Here is a 25,825-nt window from a genome sequence, read left to right on the forward strand (position 1 = left end):
AGATCGGTTTGTTGCAGTAAGTTTACTGGTGCCTGGTGCTGAAGATGACCCGAGAACCCAAGACTCCCTGCTGGACTCTGCTCAGGATTCCTGAGCTCTGAATCTAAAGACATTCTCGGTGTTTACCTTTTCATATTGTGGTACCACTGGGCCTGTGGGTCCGTGTGTTAGATGTCACCCTGTTTTACAGCTCCCCCCTCTTCTCCCCTGTTGTTTTTCTCCATCCATTCCTCTGGAAATAAATATATCCCTTTCCTATATTGATTGTACTGTTCAGGTGTGTGTGTTTATGCCATGGGGGTTGGAACAGGTACCTCTGGGGTGGAAGGGAGTTTCCCTGCTGCATTCCTGTGCACACCTTTTCTTGGGTGGAGTTTGTTGCAGAGCAGACTCTATCTTCACCACATGGGTGCTAAAGTTACATTAGGAATTCAACTCAGGGGAAACCTGAGGCATAAGCAATATGCCCACATGCTGTAGTTGCAGGGCTAGTCTTGGGTTATGTGAAGCTAAAAGGGAGGAGGTTAAATAAGAACCTCAACTCAATCTTTTCAGGTGACACTGAGGCTATGGCGAGGCTACACTAGAGAGCTTACAGCGGGGCTGCTGTAAGCTCTCTAGTGTAGCTGCTGTAAGCTGATGGGAGAGAGCTCTCCTGTTGATTTTAATCAACCCACCTCCCATGAGCAGTGGTAGCTGTGTTGGTGGGAGAAGCTCTCCCACTGACATCGTGCTGTTCACACCAGTGGTTAGGTTGGTGTAACTTATGTTGCTTATTCACACCCCTGAGCGGCATAAGTCATACCGACATAAGTGGTAGAGTAGACATAACCTGAGAACCATAGAGCTGCATCTCAACCTGCCCCTAGCGTTCTGATCCTGGTTTGGATCCAAACCAGACTGGCCTATTTTCTGATTTGCCACTTAAGATGGCAAACGTCTCATGATATTATCTGATTTCTTGAGACTACCACCATTCAGAGCCAAACTCTTGCAAGAATACCTGGGAGAGCTCAGCACCCTTGAATCCAGATGCGAATAGCTACCTGGATTTAGCCATGAACCCAAGACCTATCTAATCTGTATTGGAATGCTACCCTGTTCAACCCTAGAAACAAGTGTGCACCAAAATTAAAAAAAACCAACACCCCCTCCCCCAGGTACGTGCACATTGTGGACTGATTTGTTCTCCATAAGAGTCATGTCTGGCCTCTTAAATTTATCTGCTGCACTATGGCACTGCTAAATGTCTGTGCCTCTGACTCCTATGTGTGCACGTCAGTGACTCTAATAACATCTCTGATTATCAATGTGACAGAGAATGGATGTACTCAGCTGGCATCTTTTCTCGGAAGTGAAGTTAAATCCTCAAGCTTTCATTTTGGTAGAGAAAATCTTTGACCCCCATGTGGAACACTATAATATAGCCTCAGTTGGGAACCAAAAGCTCTGTCATGCTGCCCCATATAGCTGTGGTTCAAAATCCATCAGCCGACCTATCCCAAAACTACAGTTAGAGCTGTTGTTTTCAATTTTGTGCTTTAAAACAAGCCAAAAAAAGGGAGTTTAAACTGTTATACAGAAGCAGCATAGCAAGTAAGGTTTGCAAGGCCAAGAGAATTAGTGGGCTTAAAATAACAAAACAAGCTACTTAAACACACTCTTCCCCAAACCCGAGGACACTGCAAAACATTTAAAGAGGAATATGCCAGTCTCGCTTGCATACCACACAGTAGCAGAAAAATGAAGCAATTGGTACATAATGCTCTTTGAAGGCCAGAATAACTGTAAACACAGTGCAGACTTGTGATGAGTACCTTGTAGAATGGAACACAATTTTTCTATTCTAAGGCCAGGTCTATACAGGAAAGGTTTGCCAGCACAGCTATGCCAGTATAGCAATACCAGCATCTACACTGGAAGGACTTGCAACTTATGCCAGCAAAAAAGTGCTTTTGCTGGTATAGCTTATATCAGAATGGAATAAACTACACAGGCAAAAAAAAATGTTTTTATGCGGATATAACTGCATCTAGACTAGGATTTTTCCTGATATAGAAAAGTCACACAAACCACACCCCTAACCTACTATATCACAAAAGTTTCTCGTGTAGATCTGGCCCAACTTTAGATCCTAGATTCCTCACTTAGGCTTTATCTACACTACACAGTTTTGTCGATGTAAGTTACGCTGACAATCAAAAACTGGTATAAATTGCATTGCTTGTGCATATTCACACAACATTCCTTCTCTCAGCAGAGCGCGTCCACAGTGGGAGCTCTAGCATCGACAGTCAGAGCAGTGCACTGTGGGTAGTTATCCCACCGTGCTACTCGCCATCGCCTGCAGCTGGGAGTTGTGGGAAGGCGGAGTGGATCGCAGTACATCGTGGGTGTGGGCTCAACATCCCATGATGCAATTTTTTCCGTCCCATCAATCCATGGGCTTCCAACTGCATTTTGTGGCATTTTTCAATGGCCCCCTGTTTACTGTGTGATCCTGCACCGCTCTCTACTGTTGTGATCACTGTTATGAACACATCATGGATGGTCATACAGTATATCATGAACTCCCAATCTGAACAGGAATCAGAGTTGCCTGACCTGCTGTGTGCCATGGAAAGAAACAACACCTGGCTTGAAGTGGTTTCCATTATATGCAATGTTTACAGTATGCTTCAATGGCTCTCAGCACCCCCTACCATACAAATTGTTCCAGCACCCCTGCACACTGCAATGCTCCTTCTGCCAACAAAAGTCTCCTGCTTTGCCGACAAAATAAAACCACCTCGAAGAGAGGCGTAGAGCTTTTTGTGGCAAAGTTATATCGACAAAGTGTCAGTGTAGACACTGTGCTTGGTTATGTCGCTGTAAATGGCCTCCAGGAGGTGTTCCACAATGTCCATCCTGACTGCTCTGGTCAGCAGTTCGAATTCTGCTGCCCTGAACCCAGGTACACAGGCATCTGCCCCTCCCCATCTCTGGCTTCTGCCTTCTCCCTTGAAACTGCTCTCACCAAGATTCCAAATGACCTCTTCCTAGCCAAATGTCTAGGCCAATTCTCCATCCTCATGCTCCTTGACCTATTGGCTGCATTTGATGCTATCAGCCATATTCTTCTTCTCATAATCCTGTCATCCCTGGTCTTTTTTTGACATTGTCCTCTGCAGGTTCTCTTCCTACCTTCCAGATTACTTATTCAGGGTCTCATTTGAGTGGGTATTGCACATCCCTCTCACTCTCTTTTTCAGTGGGGTGTCTCATAGGGCTACATCCTCACTCCCCTTCTCTCTTTCCTCTATACTGTGTCCAGGTAACTCATCCACAAATATGGATTTGACTATCGTCTTTATGCTGATGAATCACAAATCTACCTCTTTACTCTGGAACAGTCTTCCTTCATCCAAACTAAAATCTCAGCCCATCCCTCTGACATCCTGGATGTGTAGCCATGAGCTGAAACTTAACATGGCCAAAGCTGAGCTCCTGATTATTTCTGTCTATGACTACCCATTCTCTTTCTCTAATAGGTTGAAACCCAAACAGTCCTGTCTGTCACTCATGTCCTTAATCTTGGGCTGAATCAAACATGAAGCCACTTTTGACCCACAGATCCAGGCCATGTCTAAAGTTTGCAGCTGCTTCCTGCACAACATCTTCAAGATCTGACCTTTCCTCTCTCCCCACTCTACCAGAAATGCTCATCCAAGTCTTGATCTTCTCCTACTGTCTGGCCTTAATGCCTGAAATCCATTAAAAATGCTGCTGGTTAAGTTCATCTTCGTAGCTTGTCACACTGACTACATTATCCACTTCCTTTAGTCCTTCCGCTGGCTCTACTTCCACAGCATCCGATGCAAACTTCTTGTTCTTACTTTCAAAGTCCTCCACAACTTAGCCCTATCCAAACTATCTTACCACAATCCACCAATGATGCCAGCCTTGACTGCCTGATTCTCTGTTTATCCAACAAGCTCTTGTATGCTTTCTCCCATGCTGCCCCATACAAGTGGGAAAAGGTCCTAGACAAAATCCTTGAAGCTACCCCCTTCTCTTCTTTCAATTTCCTCCTCAAAACTCAACTCTTCTGTAATACATAAAGTAACGTACAACCTGATAATGGCTAGGCAGATGGAGAGCTGTGATTACTCATGCTGGCTGGCTAAGAAACTGCACATCCTATTATTATTTACAGATTTTTTTTTCCACTGTGTCTTCTCCACTCTGCACCAGCCCAGCCCTCCTATTTGTATCATCCACCTGTTATAGCTTGTCTTTTAGACTGTAAGCTCATCAGGGTAGTGACTGTCATTTATTAGATGTTTGTATGGTACCAAGCACAGTGACTTGCTGGTGATACTGCAGTGTAAATTTTAAATAGTAATAATACCCCCACCCTCCGCCAAAAAAAACCAAAACACGAAAAACCAGTCCCTGGCCAGTAGAATTTATAGTCTTAAAGACAGGCACATGGAAGACCAGACATACTAGAGGTGATTATTATTATTATTATTTTATTTACTTTGTGATAGTACTGAGGAGGAGGTCAGGGACCCATTGTACTAGGCACTGTATAAAGCTATAATAAATGAATAAATACATTGCTAAAAATCTAATTCTTTTTTTTTCTGTTTTTTAAATCATAAGGGTTAGTTTAATGGAAAAATGCTTTTTTAAGGAAAGGTGAATTGTAGGGGAAGGGCAACTATCTCATACTGACAGGGTGTTTAACATTTGTATACGTAAATGTTTCACTATTGAAAGTAATAATGTAGTGCAGTGGGACTACCCCACTGTCTTCACAATGTGCCACTAACATCTGAGATCTGGATTTGAATTTTGCAGTTTAGTCCACTTCTAATAAACAATCAGTAAAATAACAACCAGCATATAAAAAATGCTGCATAACTTTCCTCTTCCGAAAGGCCTTTACACCATAAGAACAACACTCATAAACATTGACAGACCCTTAGACCCAAAACCTTAACCGACCAAAACAAACATCCCCAAAACTTCTGAAACAAGTCAATCTAGCAGCCCCTCCCAACAACAATAATAAAACTAAATTAACAAAATTAACCCTCCAAAATGCTATTGCTATTGATTTTATGTAGAAGATGCCAGATGATGGGCAGTAGTATCAAACCCCTAGGTAAATAGAGAGACATAATAGGAACAAGAAACTATAAAAGGTTGGATCATGTCTTCCAAGGTTTGGATGGAGATTCTTCCATCTTTCCCTGGATGTCTGCTAGCTACTTGCGCATCAATGTAGTGATATTATCAGAGAATCTCAATGGAAATAACCTCTTTTCCCCAAATAGAATTACTTTTATTCAAAAGCACTCATAAATCATATATATAACCTGAAAATAAGAGAGCAGAATTTTTTCCCTTATCTCACATGGTTTTATTTGCTGCTCTTGCTCTTTGAAAGATTCTGTTCTGTAATTTCAAATTAGAACATGTTATTAACTTCTCATCACTATGTTTTCTGACCCTCAGTTTGTTCTCGTTGTCAAAGATCATGCTTAGTCCAGACTGGTAGGCTCAGGAAAGTGATGGCTTTTAAACTCTCTGGGTTCCATTAGATAAACAATCCTTCCAAAATAACAGTTCTCTTAGAGCTAGGAAGCCTGACCAGCCTAACATTTGTAGCACACATCCTGTTCTCAGTGGATTCATGTTTACCCTTTATTCCGTGGTAATCCTATTCAAAATCCTGAAACAGTGTATCATAGACTTGTGCTCTCTAATCTCTCTAAACTGTTTAAATCCCTCACTATTTAGTCTCTATTTTGATCACTTTGCCAATATGTTTTGGTTAAGCCTTTGATGTAAAAATTCTTTTTCAGTATGTCAGGTTTCCTTGCTTTCTTTGGTGGAAATTGTGCATTTAAGAGAAGATGTAGAAGCAACTTCAAATTAATTTTGAGATTGGTAACTGGAATTCATTGGTATTTTCCTTGTTATTTCACAAAGTACTGTGTTATCTAGTTCACTATTTCATTTATTTCTTTTGTTAATTTTGATACCTCTTCATACCTTTGTGCTGGTTATTGTAAATCCTCTCTACAAAATCCTGCTGTTTCCTGTTCACTGGTGCAAATGCTAAATTACATTAAAGTTTATTTAACCTTTCTCTACTAGTATCAGCAATGCCATCTTCAGCATGTAGATAAAAATATTTAGTATGACAGCTCTAAGATTAATTCAGTATTTTGAGCTATTGGGAACAAAGAGGTAAGTAACCATTTTATCCGGCAGAAAAAAATATTTGGTTTCAGGGCGTACCTTTCTTCTTGGGGTCCTGTTTTAATGGTGACCCCTTATAAGTTAATAGAATTGCTGAGCTTGCAGACAGTGTTCAGAAAATAGATCACAATAGCAACCGCTTACAAGGACTTTATAATATTGTCCTCTTCTGTCAGTGGAGTGCCTCCTAAATGTCTTCTTCTCTGCCTTTGCCCTCTTAGGTCACACCATAGTTTATAGATGATTTGAGACAGAAGAAGTCAGAGGAGAGGTGGTTAGCGTGCCAGTGGCAAAGTCTCATGATAAGTCTGCCTGATTGTGACATAGAGTTTTTATGCTGTGACTCTGTAAGAGACAAAAAAAGGCCTCTTCATCTCCATCGAAGCAACTGCAAAGAACCATTCTGGGCAGTGGATAGCCTGGTTTTTCCAGCTGCTTCTGCTCAGTTAGATTTGAGAGTTTCTTGTTGTTACTTTGTGAATGATATATGGACCAACATATCCAAATGTCTTTTAGAGACACATGATATCAGTTGAAACTCTAACAGATGACTTAGCATTCACTGAAATGGTAGTGGTGCTGGGGCATTCCAAGCTACATACCTGCAGTTAGATCCATCTCCTTCCTGCCAGCGAACAAGTCCAGCAAGAAAACTCTGGGCTACTTTTTGGTCAACTTTGTCAGTGCCTTCCTTGGAAGGACATGGTGCCAACTCCTCCTCAAGGAAGTTAATGTGAGGCTTCTGTTCTGGTCTTTGTTAATTATTGCGTGCTGTTCAACCTTTATTCCTTGGGAATGATGCTAGAGGCTGTTGTCATAGGCAACTCTGGCACATCTGAAACCCTCTGATTTCATTGACCATCGGCAATCTGGTTTTATCCTTGGGCATGGTACAGAAATGCACTGGTGTCACTAGTCAACGATTTCTCCTGGCAATGGAGGAACATAAAATGTCCATGCTGACATATTTTTTAGATCAAAGATCAGGAAGTATTGTTGACACATCTACAGTTCTTAATAGGAGGGTTCAACCCCTAGTAGGATAACGAGGAAAAACTGGCTAAGATTTCTTAGGCATGATGATGAAACTCAACTTTGTCTCTATCTTGGAATAACTCACTCACTGCCTGAATGAGACTGGGGCTTTGATGAAGGCTTGTTTGCTGACATCAAAACCTGACAGAATTGAAGTATTGGTAGACTGGGGAAAAATACACAAGAATCAGTGAAGATTATATCAGCACCTCAACTGAGGGAATCCATCATTTGTTTTGCATGTTTGCAACTAAATTCTGCATAGTTCCTGAATGCTCAGACAGTAACTCTGGCCAAGAACACTTTTCCATGTGTGTCTGGTGAGAAGTGTGTAACCTTTTATTCTGCATGTAGGGCTTGCTATGGTTATCAATGTCTTTATCGCCTCAAGATCATATCACTTTCAGAGCATACTAAAAGCTTGTTAATACACTATACGTTGCCTGTTTATTGAGTGGTGTTTTACATAGGCAGCAGGTTGTGCTGATGGTCTATAATCTGATCATTTTGAGTGGAGTGCAAGGTATTGGTTCTGCTGTATAAACTGCTAAACTGGGAGCTGGCTATCTGAATAACTGCCTTTCTCCTGGGTGATAGCCCTGAAGTTGCAACCATTAGAGGTGTGAACAGCCTGCTACCGTAAAAAGGAGTGGGACTTATTGCCAGTCAATAACTATAGCATTGCCACTAACGATGAAGTACTTGCTTCTTCCTCTTGGTTCTCTAACAATATAGGACAAAAGAAGTAAGAGAGAAAATTTGAGCTTTGGTGGTAGAAATATGAGTAGATTCAGGCAAGTTCCAACACAAAGAATATTTGTGAGCCTATGACCTGGACAAAGAAGAACAAAGACATTCTACGTCTTCATCATCATTGTAGCTATTAAATTAGGGCCTGTTGAATTATTAGGGACCATGACTCACCTTGCTAACTCAGCAAGCCTCAACACAACTGAAGAGCCCAGAACTTTCTGCTGTGCAGAGCTATGAGCCTACAGAGAAAATTGCCTATATCTTTTACTGCTTCTCAGGACAACAGGGACCTCCTGTCAGACACAGGTCTGATAACATCACATCTTGCCTTTTTACAGTTGCCCTTCTCATGATAGCAAGTACTACATGAAGACTAAGCTACCTTCTGTCATTTTGCCTCCCACCCCTTTTGACTATTGAAAGAGAGTTGAGACCATCTGCAACTTTTACCAACTGAGATTGTGAACACCTCCTTAGAGGGCAGGAAATCTACCCTACCTAAAGCACCACATAATCTGGCCAGTAATTAAGAAACTATCAATCAACACAATTTACTTTTCGACCCGCTGTCCAGTAACTAACTTTCCATTCCTGAGCAAACTAATTGAGAGACTCACCAAGGGTAGTCTCCAACTCAGCCTAGATACTGACAATATTCTGGACCTCTCCCAGTGAGACTGCAGGCCAAGACATGGGACAGACAGGACACTAGTGCTGCTACTGATATGGAATCTCCTTTTGGCTCTGGATAAAATTATTACATCCACATTCATACTGTTGGCCTTCTCTTCAGCAGTTGACATGGCTGATCATGGAATCCTGTGGTCCCATCTCAGAGATGTGGCTAGTGCTAATGAGATCACATTGAGATGATTTCAGTTGTTCCTCTCCGACTGCAACCAGAGAGTTATAATAGGTATGTCCATCTGGGGAATGCTGACCTGTGGTGTCCCAGAGGGATGTGTTCTCATTTCCACCATTGTCAACAACTGTGAGAATCCAGGAGAGAAAAATGTAAAACAGTGTGAGGTAAAATGTCAGTATTATGCTGATGACCCAGTTTCACATTATCTTCACAATAGAGACAAGCAGCACCATCTACCAGCTGTTCAATGGCCTAGCTGGAACCAGAAATTGAATGAAGAGCAGTTTACAAAACATGAATCCAGAAAAGACTGATGTGATACTCTGGTGGGGAGTGTCCAAGTCACTCTTTAAATGAAACGTAGGCTCCTAAGTGCTTTTGAATATTATAACCCAAGTCTTTTTTTTAATTTCAGCCTAAAAGTGGTCTGAGGCATTTAAAACCTGGTAGAAGTGGAAGCACAATTAAAATTAAACACTAATACTCAAAACAAATATTGGAAACAACCTTAAGCCATTCTTTATATCATACCCTAATCCATTAGCGCAACAACATTGTAAACTCTTTTGGGCAGGAAATGTTCTCTTGTTTTGTGCTTGTACAGCCTCAAGCACAATGGGATTCTAGTCCATGACTGGAGCTCCTAAGGACTGCCACATTATAAATGAAATTGTTGTTGTTATTTATTTAATTATTACATCTCATGTTCTTATCTTTTCTGTTTCATTTTCTTTAAATTATCCTATTTTCTGTTGTACAAAGGGATATGAAGAACTTGTATGTTAAAATAACACATTTGCTTTGCATAATTAAATGACTGCATTGTTTACAAAATTAACTTCCTAAAATGAATACTTTAGGCAAGAACAGCACTGTTAGATTTAATGCATTTATATACTATCATGAGATAAAATTGATCTCTTAGATGGCTAGTTCAATGATCATACATTTATTATGCCTCAACTCAGACAGTATCTATCATACATATTTGGATGCAAGCAGCTCTGAACTTTACAGTATAACTAAGCACAGGAATAATACTTTATAAATCAGTATTTATTTGCCTCCAAGACTGCTTTGCACCAATCTAGTCTGCATTTTCTTGGTTTGATTCCATTTAGTCTCATCAAATTTATAAAAACAGTTTGTGCTTAGATTTAATTACCACAGTGATTATCCATTTTTACATGTGAAATGAGATTGTATGCTTACTATATTAAGCATGTGCTCAATCTAAGTTCACTGGCACATCAGTCCTCCAGAGCTAATGTTGATTAGTGCAGATTTTAATATCATTGTAGAAGATGGTATATCTTTACTGATACATACTGAGAATTATCTTAGCTTTTGCTGCAAAGAGAGAGAGAGAGGGCAAAGCTGTCCTCATGCATAGGACATGCAGCCCTGGGGAAGATATAAATCTGGAATGAAAACTAATTACTTTCTACTTTGCTGCACATCCTGTAGTATGCAGTATAGGGCTGGCCAACAGGAATACATGCTATACATTAGCCATTAGTGATTACTGCAGAAAACTACCACAGAAACAATAAAATGAAAAGGATGGTTAAAATAATACTTTGGAGAATATGCATTTAATTGTATTTTAAATGTGTTTTGATTGCTGTTTGTTGATAGGTGAATAAGAAAAGAATATAGAATATTTGATGCAGCTAATGGAATGGAAAAGCAGTTCTTTTGCATCTGAAAGATAAAATTCACAGCACTTTCCACAGCTGCAGATCTCTAATGATATATACTATAAGCAATTCAAAACAATGATAATACACAGGATTACGTTCTTTTCTTGTCTCAGGAAAGAGAAAAGAATTGTAGCATCTAAAGTGTAGACACACACTGGGTGCATCAAATTAATTTGGTGTGACTGTGTCAGCTCAAGGACACTTCAAAGGACAGAGCTGAGCATGGCAGCCACCAGTGATTTCTTTACCGCAACACTGTATCGTGCAGCTACAATGAACTTTTTTTTTAGCTACTTAATACAATTTTGTAAAGGATATGTTTCACATATGCTCTTAGCAGCTCTTGAGTTCAAATAGCACACTTTTCCGTTTCTTTAATTGTGCTACTTTTTGTAAATGTCAAGCTGAAGTTAACAGAAGTGATTTTGAAACAGAAATGCCATGAAACCAAATACAGCCAGATAAATACCACACAACCAGAGCATATCTAGATAATATAACAGTAGGATACCTTCAAACTGTGAAAGCAGTCAAGTTTAGGATAAACAATTAATATGATCATTTTAAGCATGCTTTTTGGATACAAAGTTTAGAATCTTATAAAAATATGAGAAGGTACAGCATAGGATTTATGGTCTATGTATCTAATTTCATGGTTTCATGAAATAACATATACACTAAAATGTGTCGTTATTCACAGACATATGTTAAGTACTTATACTCATACAGATATTTAGTACCTAAAAAGATTTAATCTTACCATTTCTATGGTTGTGTTTTGTAGAAAAACAGCATTTAATGTTCTGCAATGACAGGCTTTCCTGAGCGCCAGATGGCATTTACGATTTAAGTAGGACATCTAATAATCAATAAATGGCTTATGCAGTGAAGTCGTATTAATTCCGTAATTATTTTAGTTTTGTGTCAGCAGTTGTGTTGTGTGCATAATTTCTAATGAAATTCTATACAGACGAGAACCAGGTTTAAGGGAATGAAGGTTTCTGCATTGAAATATATTTTACATTAAGAAAGGATGTTGAAATAGAACACTTTTAACCTTAACATGGTCTGTATCCAGAATGTGTAAGGGTGTAATTAACAGGAATACATATGACCTGAACATCTGCAGACCTCCAGTAGATTTCTATAACATTTGCTATTTTCCCAAACAGTTCCGGGTTAGTCTTTTCACACAAAAAATTCCAGCTTTAGAGAAAGCAGAGTATCCAAGGAATGGAGAAGGGAAAGAAATATGCATAAAGGATATGTGAAATAGTGAGGAGGCTAAAATTGGGTGGGTAAGAGGTAGAGGTAGTACAGGGAAAGGGATCATTTCCAGTTTCTCAAATAAAATGCATATTTTAGCTGTGTATTCAGTTTATATTTTATTTTTGTTCATAATATATTCACACCAAAATACAACGTACCAGTGTAACTGAACCTTTCAATGGAGTGGAAAATGCATTTCAATGCAACCTTTAAACCTTCTTACAAATATTGTGTATTTATACCAATTGTTAAAACATGGTTTCCTTCTTTGACAGGGTTACTGGCCTAGTGCATAGGAGGGAAGCTGTAGACATGATAGATCTTGATTTTTAGGAAGGCTTTTGACTTAGCATTATCTGACATTCTCATAAGCAAACTGGGGAAATGAGGTCTAGATGAAAATACTATAAGGTGGGTGCACAATTGGTTGAAAGCCTCTACTCAAAGAGTACTTATCAACAGTTCTCACTCAAAGTAAGATGGTGTATCAAGTGGGGTCCTGCAGAGGTTTGTCCTGATTCTGGTACTAGTCAATATTTTCGTTAATGACTTGGATAATGAAGTGGAGAGCATGTTTATAAAATTTGCAGATGATATCATGCTGGGGACGGGATGCAAGCACTTTGGAAGACAGGATTAGAATTCAAAATGGCCTTGACAAAGTGGATAATTGATCTGAAATCAACAAAATGAAATTCAGTATGCCCTTTAGTATGGACAAGTGTGCAGTACTATACTTAGAATGAAAAAATTGAATGCACAGTACAAAAGGAGAATAACTGGCGGGGTGGTGGTATTCCTAGACTGGATCTGGGTGTTACCGTGGATCACAAATTGAACATGAGTCAACAATGTGATGCAGTTGTGAAATACCATTTCAGGGTGTATTAACCAGACTGTAATATGTGAGACATGGGAGGTAATTGTCCCCCTGTACTCAGCACTGGTGAGGCCTCAGCTGGAGTACTGTGTCCAGTTCTGGGTGCCACACTTTCAGAAAGACAAGGACAAATTGGAGAGAGTCAAGAGGAGAGCAGCAAAAATTATAAAAGGTTTAGCAAACCTGACCTCTGAGGAAAGATTCAAGAAACTTGTCCTGTTTAGTCTTGAGAAAAGAAGACTGAAGGGGTAACCAATAAGTCTTCAAATATGTTAAAGCTGTAATAAAGAGGGTAGTGATTGATTGTTCTCCATGACCAATGAAGGTAGGGCAAGAAGTAATCAGCTTAATCGGCAGCAAGGGAGATTTAAGGTAGATATTAGGAAAAACTTTACCCTGTGTAAGGGTAGTTAGCACTGGAATAGTCTTCCAAGGGAAGGTGTGGAATCCCCAATATTGGAAGTTTTTATGAGCACATTGGACAAACACCTGTCAGGGATGATCTAGGTTTACTTGGTACTACCTCAACACAGGATGAGTCTTGAGGTCCTGTTTAGCCCTATATTTCTATGATTCTATGTTTTGTATACTGCAGCAATCTGAGTAAGTCTGGGCACTTGAATGCAGTATTTAGGTAGTTTTTCTGACATATGTTTATACATTTATTTTTAAAAAAATCATGTCTTTATTTTGCTTTTTGTGAATTTATAAATAACATGCATATTTATCACATAGGTTTTAAATTCTGAAATGTTGTCATTAGTCTGTTGTGAAGATGATGATATATATATATATACATCTATAGTTCCATCACCCAGAAAAAATCTGAAGAGAGTGTGTGTGCATGCGTGCACGTGATACTTTGGTGGAAGCAATGTGATAAGTTGCATTCATTATGCAACTTTGAACATCTCATCTGGACTCTGCCTGCTAGTCCATCTTTAACTGGGACTACTACTAAGATTGCAAACTTCTGAGCAGATTACAACAGCTATTATTAAAACACAAACCTTTGTCATAGTGTACACTACCACTTATGTTGGAAAAACTTAAGTTGCTCAGGGGTATGAAAAAAACTCCCCAACAGACATAAATTTTGCTGTCATAAGAGGTAATGTGCTCAGTGTTATGTTGGTGACAGAGCTACCACCACTCGTTGAGGTGGTTTTATTATGTCTGCAGTGTGGAATGGGCAATATTCTGTTCTGAAAGAATGACAGGTTTAAGGATATTGATCTCTGCAACATATATATGATTAGAAATTAGGGCTTTACACAATTGAAAAGAGTTGATTCCCAGCTTTCCAGAGTTCTAGCATTAGAATGTCCTGGGATGTTAGGCCTTACACTTATGATATAATTGTGTATGGAAGAGCTATTTTAGATACTTCCAGCACGCTAGTTCAATCAGATCTCATGTGGGTATGTTTCATTGAGCTGGAAATTACCCTTCCAGCTTGAAGTGTACACATACACTTAGGTTCCTGTACTGTGCTCATCATCATGCAATTGAGTACTTGCAGATAGCAGGAGACAAAAATTAGTACCAATGCAATTTTTAAAACACTTAAAAACATTTAAAAATAACAAGGAATCTGGTGGCACCTGGTAACATACAAAAGCTAGTAGGAGAACATTTCAATCTCCCTGGACTCTCAATAACAGATTTAAAAGTAACCATTCTTCAATAAAAAAACTTCAAAAACAGACTTCAAAGAGAAACTGCAGAGCTACAATTCATTTGCAAACTTAACATCATCAATTTGGGCTTGAATAGGGACTGGGAGTGTCTGGCTCACTACAAAAGCAATTTTCCCTCTCTTGGTATTGATACCTCCTCATCAATTATTGGGAGTGGACCACATCCACTAGCCTTGACTAAATTGGCCTTCAACATTGGTTCTCTACTTGTAAGGTAACTCCCTTCTCTTCATGTGACAATGTATATTTATGCCTGTATCTGTAATTTTCACTCCATGCATCTGAACAAGTGGGTTTTTTACCCAAGAAAGGTTATGCCCAAATAAATCTGTTAGTCTTTAGGGTGCCACCAGACTCATCGTTGTTTTTGTGGATACAGACTAAGGCAGCTGCACCTCTGATACATAAAAATAGCTTTTTGGTAAAATATCTGGCATGTAGAAAATGTGAAGTGGTGTGGAATAAAGGACTTACTGGTATTCATTTGTGATGATGTAAATGGGTGAAATCCTGTACCCAGTGGAGTCAAGGATCAGGGTTTCACCCTAAGTAGCTCAGGTTTTTCACCCAAAGCCCTAAAGGATTCATCCTGCTCTTATTGTTTTACCCTGGATGTTTTGTTTGATTATTGTGCTGTGTGTTTAAATTATTTGATTTCTAAGGAAATAATTTTGTCATAATTTTTTTTAAGGAAAAATCACAGTCTGATCATTGTATAAAGGGCATAAATGGTAAAAAAGACAGAAATTATTGCAATTTTTTTATACAAAAAAGGCCTAGTTCTGGTCTAATATCAGTTTCACAGTAGTGTAACTCCATTGATTTCAATAGAATTACTCCTAATTTTCACCTATGTAAATGAGATGAGAATCAGGCCCAAATGTAAAACCTTGACAAAAATATTGTCTGTAGTTGTGCAGCAGCGATCCATTCCAGGGCATATGAGAATCTGTCTTTTTTTGAGAATGCATTTTATATATCCCTTAATGTTACGGTTTTATTGTTCTACTGCTATCTATCAAGACATCTTTACACATGGAAAATGAGCACACTGTAGAGTTAAATTACTAGGCATTCTCCAGCTTCAAAGTGCTGTACAAGTATTGATTAATTATGCCTCAGAATACCACTATGAGGAAGTATTATTATCCCTATTTTACAGATGGGGAAGCTGAGACACAGAGACTAAGTGACTTTCCCAAAGCCACACAGCAAGGCAGTGACAGAGCCAGGATTAGAACTCAGAACTTTCTGGAGCCCAGTCCCAGGCTTTAAGCAGTAGACCACATTGTTCACTGAAGTCAACAAGCATCTCAATGCAATAATGGACAATTCCAAGGACTCTTACATGGTCAGTGTGTCCATAAATTTACTTGCAAACTACTCCAGTATAACAAGATAATTTGAGCAGCTTAGTCCTGGCAAATTTCTGTGTCATATAAATTGCTGAGTGTGCAGCCTCTTCAAAATGGGCTAAAAGTAAGAAAAGCTACAATATGTTCTAAAACTCAAGACTTTGATATATCAGTAGCCTTAGAGCCTGGTTCTGCTCCCACTAATGTCATTGGAAAGAGTTCTGTTGACTTCCATAGAGTCATGGCTGGGTTCTTAATTATTACTGTATTTTAATTGTTTGTCTCGCTCCTTGAATACTTCACTTGAGGGCGAGAGGGGTGCTTAATAAATAAAATTATTTTGCATGTATTAAATATCACTAAGTAATCTAAAATATGCATTCCACCTTCCATGACTTTCATATGGTGGATTTGGCCTGTACTTCCTTTTCGAGCCTCTCATTTATGAGAATATTTAAAAATAATGACACTATATACAGTTTTTCTGAAACACTAATAAAAATATTAAAAATTGAAATTAATTTCCTAATCTTTAGTCACGATGGGAGGGTGAGGGTGTGGTCAGCATTTCTGCCATTATCATTATTCACCGTAGTTGTGCCAAGGATCCCAATAGCGATCAGGACCCCATTGTGCAGATTTAGTAGCTGACTCTTGGGAGGAGAGGGAATACAGGACCCGTGGATATTACCATGGTACCGAGTACAAAACGGTTCTACACGGTGCTGCATGGGAAGTCAAAAAGCCACAATGCCTGTTTAATTGGGCTTGCTCAGGCTTGACCACTGAAACAGGAGCAACATACAACTCTCAGTCTAGCTGTTTTTCCATCTAATGTTAAAGGAAGATGCCCTCTTAGAAGAGAAGGAGATAAGTTGGACAAAGACTGCCTGAAGATGAAAGGCAAACATGTGCAGGAGGTGGAGGTGGGAATAAAAAAGACAAAGGTAGAATAATATGTGCAACAAGTTTATAAATAATAAATTTATAATTTTTAATCAATATTAATTAATGATTTTTTTTACTTTTTACTTTATTTTAACTTGTCTATAAATAAATTAATTATAAAAACAATGTAATATGTATTAGGATTTTTCCATAATGCTGCTTCCATGGGGCCTTTTCCTAACCACAGTGAGAAGCTATTGGGTATGACTTGCACAAGAAGAGCATTACTTCTTACATGGCTGTAAGACTTGGCCTTTTGGCTTCATGCCTAACAATTCACCCCGGAGCATGATAGTATTTCAATGTGACACACACCCTGATGTGTCTTACTGCTCACAATAATGGATTCATTTTATCTATAATGTTAATATGATCGAATGACTTGTAAAAAAAACATTGTCCTAGTGCATTCAATAGATTATTAACTAACTCTAATTTATTTGGAGGCAAAATGATTTCAATAGAAGGCTCCTCTCTCCTTGTCAAATTTTTGTTATCTACCCTTTTCTGATAGAGGGATCTAATAAAGGCACTGTTACCCTCTCTTTTTAACAGCTTTGTGCTGATGTAGTTCCAAGACTCTCTTATATAAAATAGCTACAGCATAATAACAGCCATTTGTAAAGGAGAGATGAATCTAGAGTTGCCAACTTTGGTTGGATGAATTCCTGGAGATTTCATTACTTAACATAATCTTATGATTCCTGGAGACTGCAGGACAATCTTGGAGGGCTGGCAACCCTAGATGAACCTGAAGCAAAATCTTGGATCCCAAAATGCATAATGTTCAGCTCTAGATCCAACCCTTGCTGTTTCTCCTTAAAGGAGAAGGGCTCATGTGGTGCAATTTCTCTTCATGTTCCTTTTACTCTTTTCTCCATTTTTAGCTTTAAACACTGGTATTTTAAGCAACTCCTCTCACCAGGCTTTTACTAGGGCGTGCTTTTCAAATATAAAAATCAGGAAGTTCTAAATTCTAATATCACTTTCTGAGCCTCTTCCACTTGCTACTGATGTCTTGTAATACATATTCATTATATGTTAATTAATGCTTTTGTTTGTTTAATTTTTTTTCTTCATCTCATCCAGTAGCCATTCACTGATAATTGCTATCAGTCTCTTCCTTTGTAAAATGAAGATAACTGTTTTTGTAAGCACAAATATGCAGCTCCTTGGGAAACCAGCATTCAGTTTACTACCTGTGCATCATGGCTGACTTTCCAAAGGGCTAATATCTTTAGGGAATACTGGATATATTTAATTCATTACAGATTGTATCCCAAATAACTGAAACTAGCAGCATGTCATGCTTTTTAGCTTTAACATTAGCTTTCACAGAAGGACACAATACCGAAGTAGTCCATTCCAGCATACAATACACTTACAGTATAATATCAGAGCATAAAGCATTTACTATCATAGTATAAGTATAGTCAAAATGTAGAGTTGACTGCTTACATTATTAAAATGTATGATATAAATACAACATAAAATCAGAGCATTCAGTATACCAAAAAAAAAAAAAAAATAGAAGGTAGTTTGCATGCAATATATAGAATTAGAGTACACTGTGTACAGTGTAACTATAAACCATTCGTAAAGCTGAAACTAGACAAGTGAAAGCATTACTGTTCATCTAATAATTGAGACTAATTGCTTTCATGGGATTAGAATTTTTTTCACATCAACATTTTTACTGAGATTAATGTTCTCCAATTTAACCATTGTATTAACACTGTTAATGTTTATGATTTTTCTGTTTTGTGCATAGTTCATAATGTCAACCGGTTTACAGAAGTTCTTTTTCCAGAGCCAAAAATGCATGCATACAGCTGTTTCTCTAAAAGTACAATAGTGTAACTGCCTCAACTGGTCACCTCTTCCTTCATCATGTGCATAATTTTACTGGCTCATGATTTTCTTGCTTCCCAGAAACCAGAGTTTACACATCATTTCACATGGTGCCACAACAGATCTAATTTCTTCACATCAAAGCCAGTTTTAAACACTGCAGAATAAAAGCTGCCATATAAAGAATAGATTTTAATATGAGAAAAGAGATTCTTTAAACCTTATGTCTGAGGGAAAAATCATATAAGTGAAAATTAAAATTATTTATACTTACACTCCAATCTTGCCAGCAGGTTACAAAAAGAAAAGACTCCTACATACATATATTTCTGTTTTGCAGAGAAATGATGAAGAAGCTGTCGTGGACAGAGGTGGCACTCGTTCCATTCTCAAAACGCATTTTGAAAAGGAAGACTTGGAAGGTGAGAGATTATTTTCCTGTGCATTTCATTGTCTATTTCTTTTCAAAGTGTTGGACACAGTTCCACTCTCATATAAACCTGTGTGTGTGTAACCCACACACCCCTCTGGGTGTGGTGTTCTGTCCCACCTAGTGGCACCGAGCCCACTTAAAGAGAGAGATAAAATGAGTTTGCTCTACAGCCTTAGCTAACAGCCAGTTGGCTTTTAGCTCACGCGGTAGAGGCTCATGCACTGAGCTTCCGCAGTTTGATCCTGACAACTGGCATCTATTGGCATTACACATGTTCATTGATTTCAATGGGTATACCAGGGTGTACATGAAGGCAAAATCTAGACCACTATTTTTAAAGGAGGAATATTGCGTATTCCTCTAGCAACATTAAAACTTGGGTGATAGGGGATAAGATTTCCTGAGGATGTTTTAAGCCCAGATCCTGCAAATATACACCTATGTAACTTTATACAAATGAGTAATTCTTTCCAGTGAGAGTACCTGTGTGGAAAGCTATGCCCATGCACAGGGCCGGATTAACACAAGGGCTTTAGGGGCTGCAGCCCAGGGCCTTGGAATAAGGGGAGCCCCGCAAAAATAAATCCATAATTATATACAATTCAGTGATCACCAACCCGTTGATTGCGATCGACTGGTTGATCCTGGAGCCTCTGACAGTCTATTGCAATCTCCGGGCTGCTAAAAGTCCAGCGGCTCAGCAGGGCTCACACAGGCTGCCTGTATGCCGTGGCCCCATGCCGCTCCCAGAAGTGGCTGGCTGCTCTCTCTGCATCTCTGCGGCCCCTGGGGTGGGGGAGGGGAGGCAGCTCTGCGCGCTGCCCCCGCCCCAGCTCTGTCCCCGCAGCTCCCATTGGCCAGGAACCAGCCAGTGGGAGCTGTGAGGGTGGCGCTTGTGGGCACAGACAGCGCACAGAGACACACTGTCCCCCACCCCAAGGAGCATGCAGAGATGTGCCAGCAGCCGGCTGCTTCCGGGAGTGGCATGGGGCCACGGCATGCAGGCAGTCAGCCTGCCTGAGCCCTACTGTGCCGCTGGCCAGGAGCAGCCTGTGGTAAGCACCTCCCAGCCAGAGCCTACATCTCACACCCCCGCCTGCACCCTAGCCCCGTGCCCCAGGTCAGAATCCCCTCCTGCACCAAACTCCCTCCCAGAGTCCGCACCCCACAACCTCTCCTGTATTCGAACACTTTGCCCCAGCCCCCCTGGAGTCCCCCCCACCCAAACTCCCTCTCAGAAAGAAACTAATATAACAGCTGTTCTAAGGTAAGGAGTAGGCTATTTTGAAATAACTATATTCTACATGTTTTAAGACTGAAATGTAACCACAGGATGGCTTTATGTTAATTAAAAGGCAAGTTTAGTATAGCGTTAATAGCTTCAATGCCATAATTGAGATCATTTTGTTTTAAATTAGGAAAAAGACTTGTATACAGGGGTCCCACAAAATCTAATAGCCCCAGGCCCATAGGAGAGTTAATCCGGCCCTGCCCATGCATAAATGTTTGCAGCATTTGGGCTCCAGTAAACTGATTGGCTTCAATGCATGTCCTAAAATACATGGTTATTTCATAAAGAGCCCAGTCCTGCTATCATTGCACATTCAGGTCTCCCATTAAACAAAATAGATGTTGCATTTTAGAGTTGTGCACTGTCACTCACTTGAAAGGGCACTTTACACTACCCTTTAATGTCAAGGATTAGCAGGTAATTTAGAGATATGGAGTTCACCATATCACACTGGACTAATAATCCACTTTATCTGGTATTCTTCCTCTAGAAGTGGCCTATGCTTCAGTTTATAATGTACATATTGCAAACTCTTTCTGGCAGGGATCTGCCTTTTTATTTGTTGGCAAAATGCCCAGCATGTTTTTGGGGGCTATGTAAATAATAGATATACAAAATTCAACAGTTAATCATGATAGAAGAGTCAAATCCAATTCTGAAGAATATAGGAATGTAGATATGGGGCTTGTTTCACCGAGGCTCCATGATGGAAAAAGCTTGTGCCAGTGTAAGATACCAACAATCCCTTTGGGTGACCCAAAGCTGGCCATTATAATCAAAATGCCACCTGCCATCACTTGGAGTGAATATTCTTTTGAGTTGACAGTTGAGTCCATCTTGAAAAGGAAAGGAAAAGGTGACCAAACTGAAAAATACCCTCAAATTTGGTTTGTTTCTAACCAATACAGATTTATTTTATTTTTCTCGATGAAACAAAAAAAATTCATTTGGATTGAATGAAATGTTTCTAATGTTGATTCAAAATCACACATCAAATCAAAATGGTTCAAAATTTCCAGCCTTTCTTTTTTTCTTTTGCTCAAACAATTTGCCGAATTCAACACAATTCACAAATAGTTTTGGTGCTCCAGAGATGCATTTCCTCCTGCTCTAATAGCAAAAAGACACTAATGTGAAATCTCACTGAAAATTTGAAGAATTATTTTGCTTCCAAGAACATTCTGGAAACTGGACAAATTTTGATTGAAGAAACTTTCACTCAGTTTTAGTAATTTGGAAAACTAAAAAATCCTGCGGTTTGCCTTGGGAATCTACTACTCTTTTAAAATAATGGCACAATGTTATTAACTATGTTATAAAAATTGATTACTTGATATAGGATACTCTGATGTAGCAGCTTTTGAGAGAGATTGCTTAGAATCAACTTGATATCTTTTTAAATACATAACTGCCACTTCCAGAAATGCCAAGTGGCATAAAAAAGGTTGAATATGCTGTAAATTTGAATGATCCCATTGCTGTTAATAGAATCCTTGCTTGTCCCACAGACAAGTCCAGGCACTCTACCACCTAATTAGATAAATCAGTGGCTCTTGTAATAGAGAGTGGACATTACTCAGAAGTGTGCCTGTCTTATTCCCATCCAATGTAACTTATGATGGATTCTCTGGTAAAAGTTTACATTTTCCCTAATTATATAACATGCTTCAGTTATATTATATGTAATTACATAATTAAATTCTTAATTATGTAGCTTAGTTCACTTTGTATAATTAGACAATTAGGTACATTAATTCTTCAACACATTTATTTAATTACATTTACTGTGTTTTAAAAATGTAAATAAATAATTGCTCAGTATTATAGCAGGGCACTAGTGTTGAAACTGTTAAGGGTCTGTCTGTGCCTTATTCTGTATTTCAGGGATTTATAACCTGGGTTCAAGAACTGAATGTTACTTTAGACTGAAACTTGAAATGAATTTTCTTAGGCCACGAAAGATTTCTTTCCCAACATTTTAAATAACTGGACATTTTGGAGTTTTCAGCTGTTGGTGTTGTTTTGTCGAAAAGGTTAGTTTATATTTCTGATATTTCCATTTAAAACATCCTGGGCCAGATTTTCATCAGCAAATATTTTATAGGTAGACATTTGTGCATGTCTAAATTATGTGTGTAAGAACACAGAGTACACACTTCAACTGTGCTTTTGAGAGTGCACATGTCTAGTTAAAAGCCCACTAGCCTGGTGTGCATGTAAATGGGCTTATTCACTTCAGGTATCTGTCTGCACAGTGTAAGTTCAGGAGCTTGCAGTTGGTCCTTTTTTTTCCCTCAAACACTACAGCAATTCAGAAATAGATTCTGTGCAAAGCTTTGGCATTCATGTTCTCAGCACAAGTGACTCTCTTTCTTGCAGTTAATTTTCATAGAGTTCACAAGATTATGGTCAGTCACTAATATAGAGCGAAAAGAAAAGGAGTACTTGTGGCACCTTAGAGACTAACAAATTTATTTGAGCATAAGCTTTCGTGAGCTACAGCTCACTTCATCGGATGCATCTTTTTCTTTTTGCGAATACAGACTAACACGGCTGCTACTCTGAAACTAATATAGAGCAAATCCTTTGGCTGACTTACTTGAATGAAGAGAGAAATTAATCTTTAAAAACTAAGCAACAAGTCTAGCACTTCGATATAGTCACACATTGTATATGTAATCCTTCAGTCCTCATGCAGGCAAAATTCCTGTTGAAATATTTTTGCATTCACATTTAGATCAATGGGAGTTCACCTGAGGTTGATGTAGAGCTTAACAAACTATGTGCATTGTTACCGGGACTTTACATGCAACTCTGTTGCCATGGATGCCAATACTTAGTAACATAGCACCTCCCCATAATTGCCATGGGGGGGCCTCCATCATGCTTCTGACTAAGATCCGTGAGAACAGCACTTGCCTCTGTACTCAGATCTCTTCAACCACCCATCAGTTCTCCTGTCTTCTAAACACCCTTTATAGTTACTTATGCCACCACAGGACATGATGTTGGAACCTGCTTGGTGTAATGAATGATCAACAACGACAGTCATTAACCACTCTCTCGTCACTGACCCAACCATCTGCCCACCAGGTTTTGACCTGCCAAGGTACCTGTGGTTATCTGTGAATCGGTTTCAAACAGGACAGGGCAATCGTGTGACCAGTCTCTTCAAATGGGGTTTCTCTACCCATGGTGTAGGTACAGTCAACATCAGACTATGTCGCATATCCTTGATGAGTGCCCTTTGACTCACTTCAATGGTGGGCTACCGGCTCTTCACCTGGCTGCTGCTGATGCTATCAAATTGCTGGGCACACTGCGCATACACTGAGAGAGGCCTGAAGTAAGAATTACAGGACTGGGTACTGAAATGTTTTCATTATATAAAGGACCAGTTCCTGCACTAACCTAAATTGGGAGCAGATGTGCATGGAACAGACATGCACATCACGAAAGCTCATGCTCAAATAAATTGGTTAGTCTCTAAGGTGCCACAAGTACTCCTTTTCTTTTTGCGAATACAGACTAACACGGCTGTTACTCTGAAACCTGTTATTCTGGATACAGACAATTTGCTGCTAGCTGCCTTTGCTCTCTGTCTACCAGTGCTCCAGCGGTGTTCATTCTGACTAAATAACTGCTCCATGCACTGCTGGTTTGGCTCAATGATTAATAGTATCTAGATATGCCCATGACTGCTCTTAAGGGCAGAGCCTCTGCATAGATCCAACACCTTATACTACTCAGTGTTGCAGCCTGTAAGGAATTTGGAGGGAGAAGCACAAATTGGAAGTCAATATGTTTACACAAGGCTTGAATGCTAGCTGCAGTTGCAGCCTCACTGTAAATAGTTTTCTTTGTGAGACAGTTTAGTTTTAGAAACCTGGAGTCCTTTCCTGGTACTGTCCACACACATTACATGAAACATGGTGCCAGTGGAAAGTCTAGTGTCACCCACACCAAGGAAGAGAGAGTGATTACAGGGCAAAAAAAGCAGCACCTAGAAACCAAACAAACAGCCAGCATGAAGAGACTCAGACATCCAGTAATGCTGGATTTCCTGACAAAAAGCTTTGCACAATCATGGAAGCAGTGGAAGCAACAACTGAGTCTGTTTAGGGAGCTGACCATGAGGGATAAAGATGAGAAAATGAAGATAAAACTTTTTTTTTACTGTCTCATTGCAGAAAAGGGGCAATAAGTGAACACTGTTGCCAGGAATAATGACTGAAACATTGGAACAGCTGATAAGAGTCTGAGTATTGTGACCCTTGACAAAATGAGACTATAGAGAGATACTGTTCTCTTACGTAAAAAGAAAAGGAGTACTTGTGGCACCTTAGAGACTAACAAATTTATTTGAGCATAAGTTTTCGTGAGTGACAGCTCACTTCATCGGATGCATTCAGTGGAAAATACAGTGGGGAGATTTATATACACAGAGAACATGAAACAATGGGTGTTATCATACACACTGTAAGGAGAGTGATCAGGAAAGGTGAGCTAATACCAGCAGGAGAGCCGGGGGGGGGGGAGGGGGAAGAAACCTTTTATCAAGGTGATAATCAAGGTGGGCCATTTCCAGCAGTTGACAAGAACATCTGAGGAACAGTGTTGGGGGGGGGGGAATAAACATGGGGAAATAGTTTTACTTTGTGTAATGACCCATCCACTCCCAGTCTCTATTCAAGCCTAAGTTAATTGTATCCAGTTTGCAAATTAATTCCAATTCAGCAGTCTCTCGTTGGAGTGTGTTTTTGAAGTCTTTTTGTTGTAATATTGCGACTTTTAGGGCTGTAATCGAGTGACCAGAGAGATTGAAATGTTCTCCGACTGGTTTATGAATGTTATAATTCTTGACATACGATACAACTGCATTTGCTCCACCTCCTTATTCTTAAATCACATTACAAAATAACTACAAATGCTTTAAATACTTTAAATAACTTCTTAATTTTACTTTTTCATAAAAGCAATTGCTGCAGATGCCCCGGGGACATTATGTGACAGTAGAGGGAGGGAAAAGATCCATACAATGGAAAATTAAGGAAAAGTGATTCATTTTTTTTAAAAAGGGGTATTAAGATCTCTCATCACTAGGATAAAGTTCACTGTGGACACCGATGAAGTGTTAATAATTTTCCTCCAAATATTACTATTCCATGTTGTGGTCCATTCCCACTCCAGTCAGGAAGAAGTTAAAGAGCTCCCCTGGACACAATCAACCCCCGCTTGGTGCATTTGTGAGTCTGGTCAAAGAGAGGGGTGCAACTCCTTAAAAGGGAGGATCCAAGCCCAGTGCAGGCCAACACAGAGAGGTAAACAGAGCTCCCTTGCCCCACAAAGCAGGGGCTGCTTAGTAGCAGAATGGCTAAAGAGACTGCCAACTGGATCCACTGGAGACATAGAGGGATCTTCTTTACTTTGTGTTCCTTTTCGTTTAGAATCCAGAGCACTCAGTCCAGGTTCTTTGGATTCTTAGGA

At 39.4% G+C, this 25,825-nt stretch overlaps 1 protein-coding gene across 5 annotated transcripts in view; it reads left to right on the forward strand.

Moving 5' to 3' along the window:
- Positions 1 to 25,825, forward strand: part of SLC4A10 (solute carrier family 4 member 10) — a 266,531-nt gene that overhangs the window by 71,238 nt on the left and 169,468 nt on the right. For 4 of the 5 annotated variants that reach the window (XM_037912746.2, XM_007056647.3, XM_027819028.3 and 1 more), the window contains exon 2: positions 18,955 to 19,036. In XM_037912746.2, coding sequence (XP_037768674.1) covers positions 18,955 to 19,036 — 82 coding nt within the window. Of the gene's footprint in view, positions 1 to 15,671; positions 15,812 to 18,954; positions 19,037 to 25,825 lie in introns of those variants that run through there. The other variant, XM_037912748.2, reaches the window with a different exon arrangement.

This window comes from Chelonia mydas, chromosome 11, assembly GCF_015237465.2.
Source record: "Chelonia mydas isolate rCheMyd1 chromosome 11, rCheMyd1.pri.v2, whole genome shotgun sequence".
Classification (NCBI taxonomy): domain Eukaryota; kingdom Metazoa; phylum Chordata; order Testudines; family Cheloniidae; genus Chelonia; species Chelonia mydas.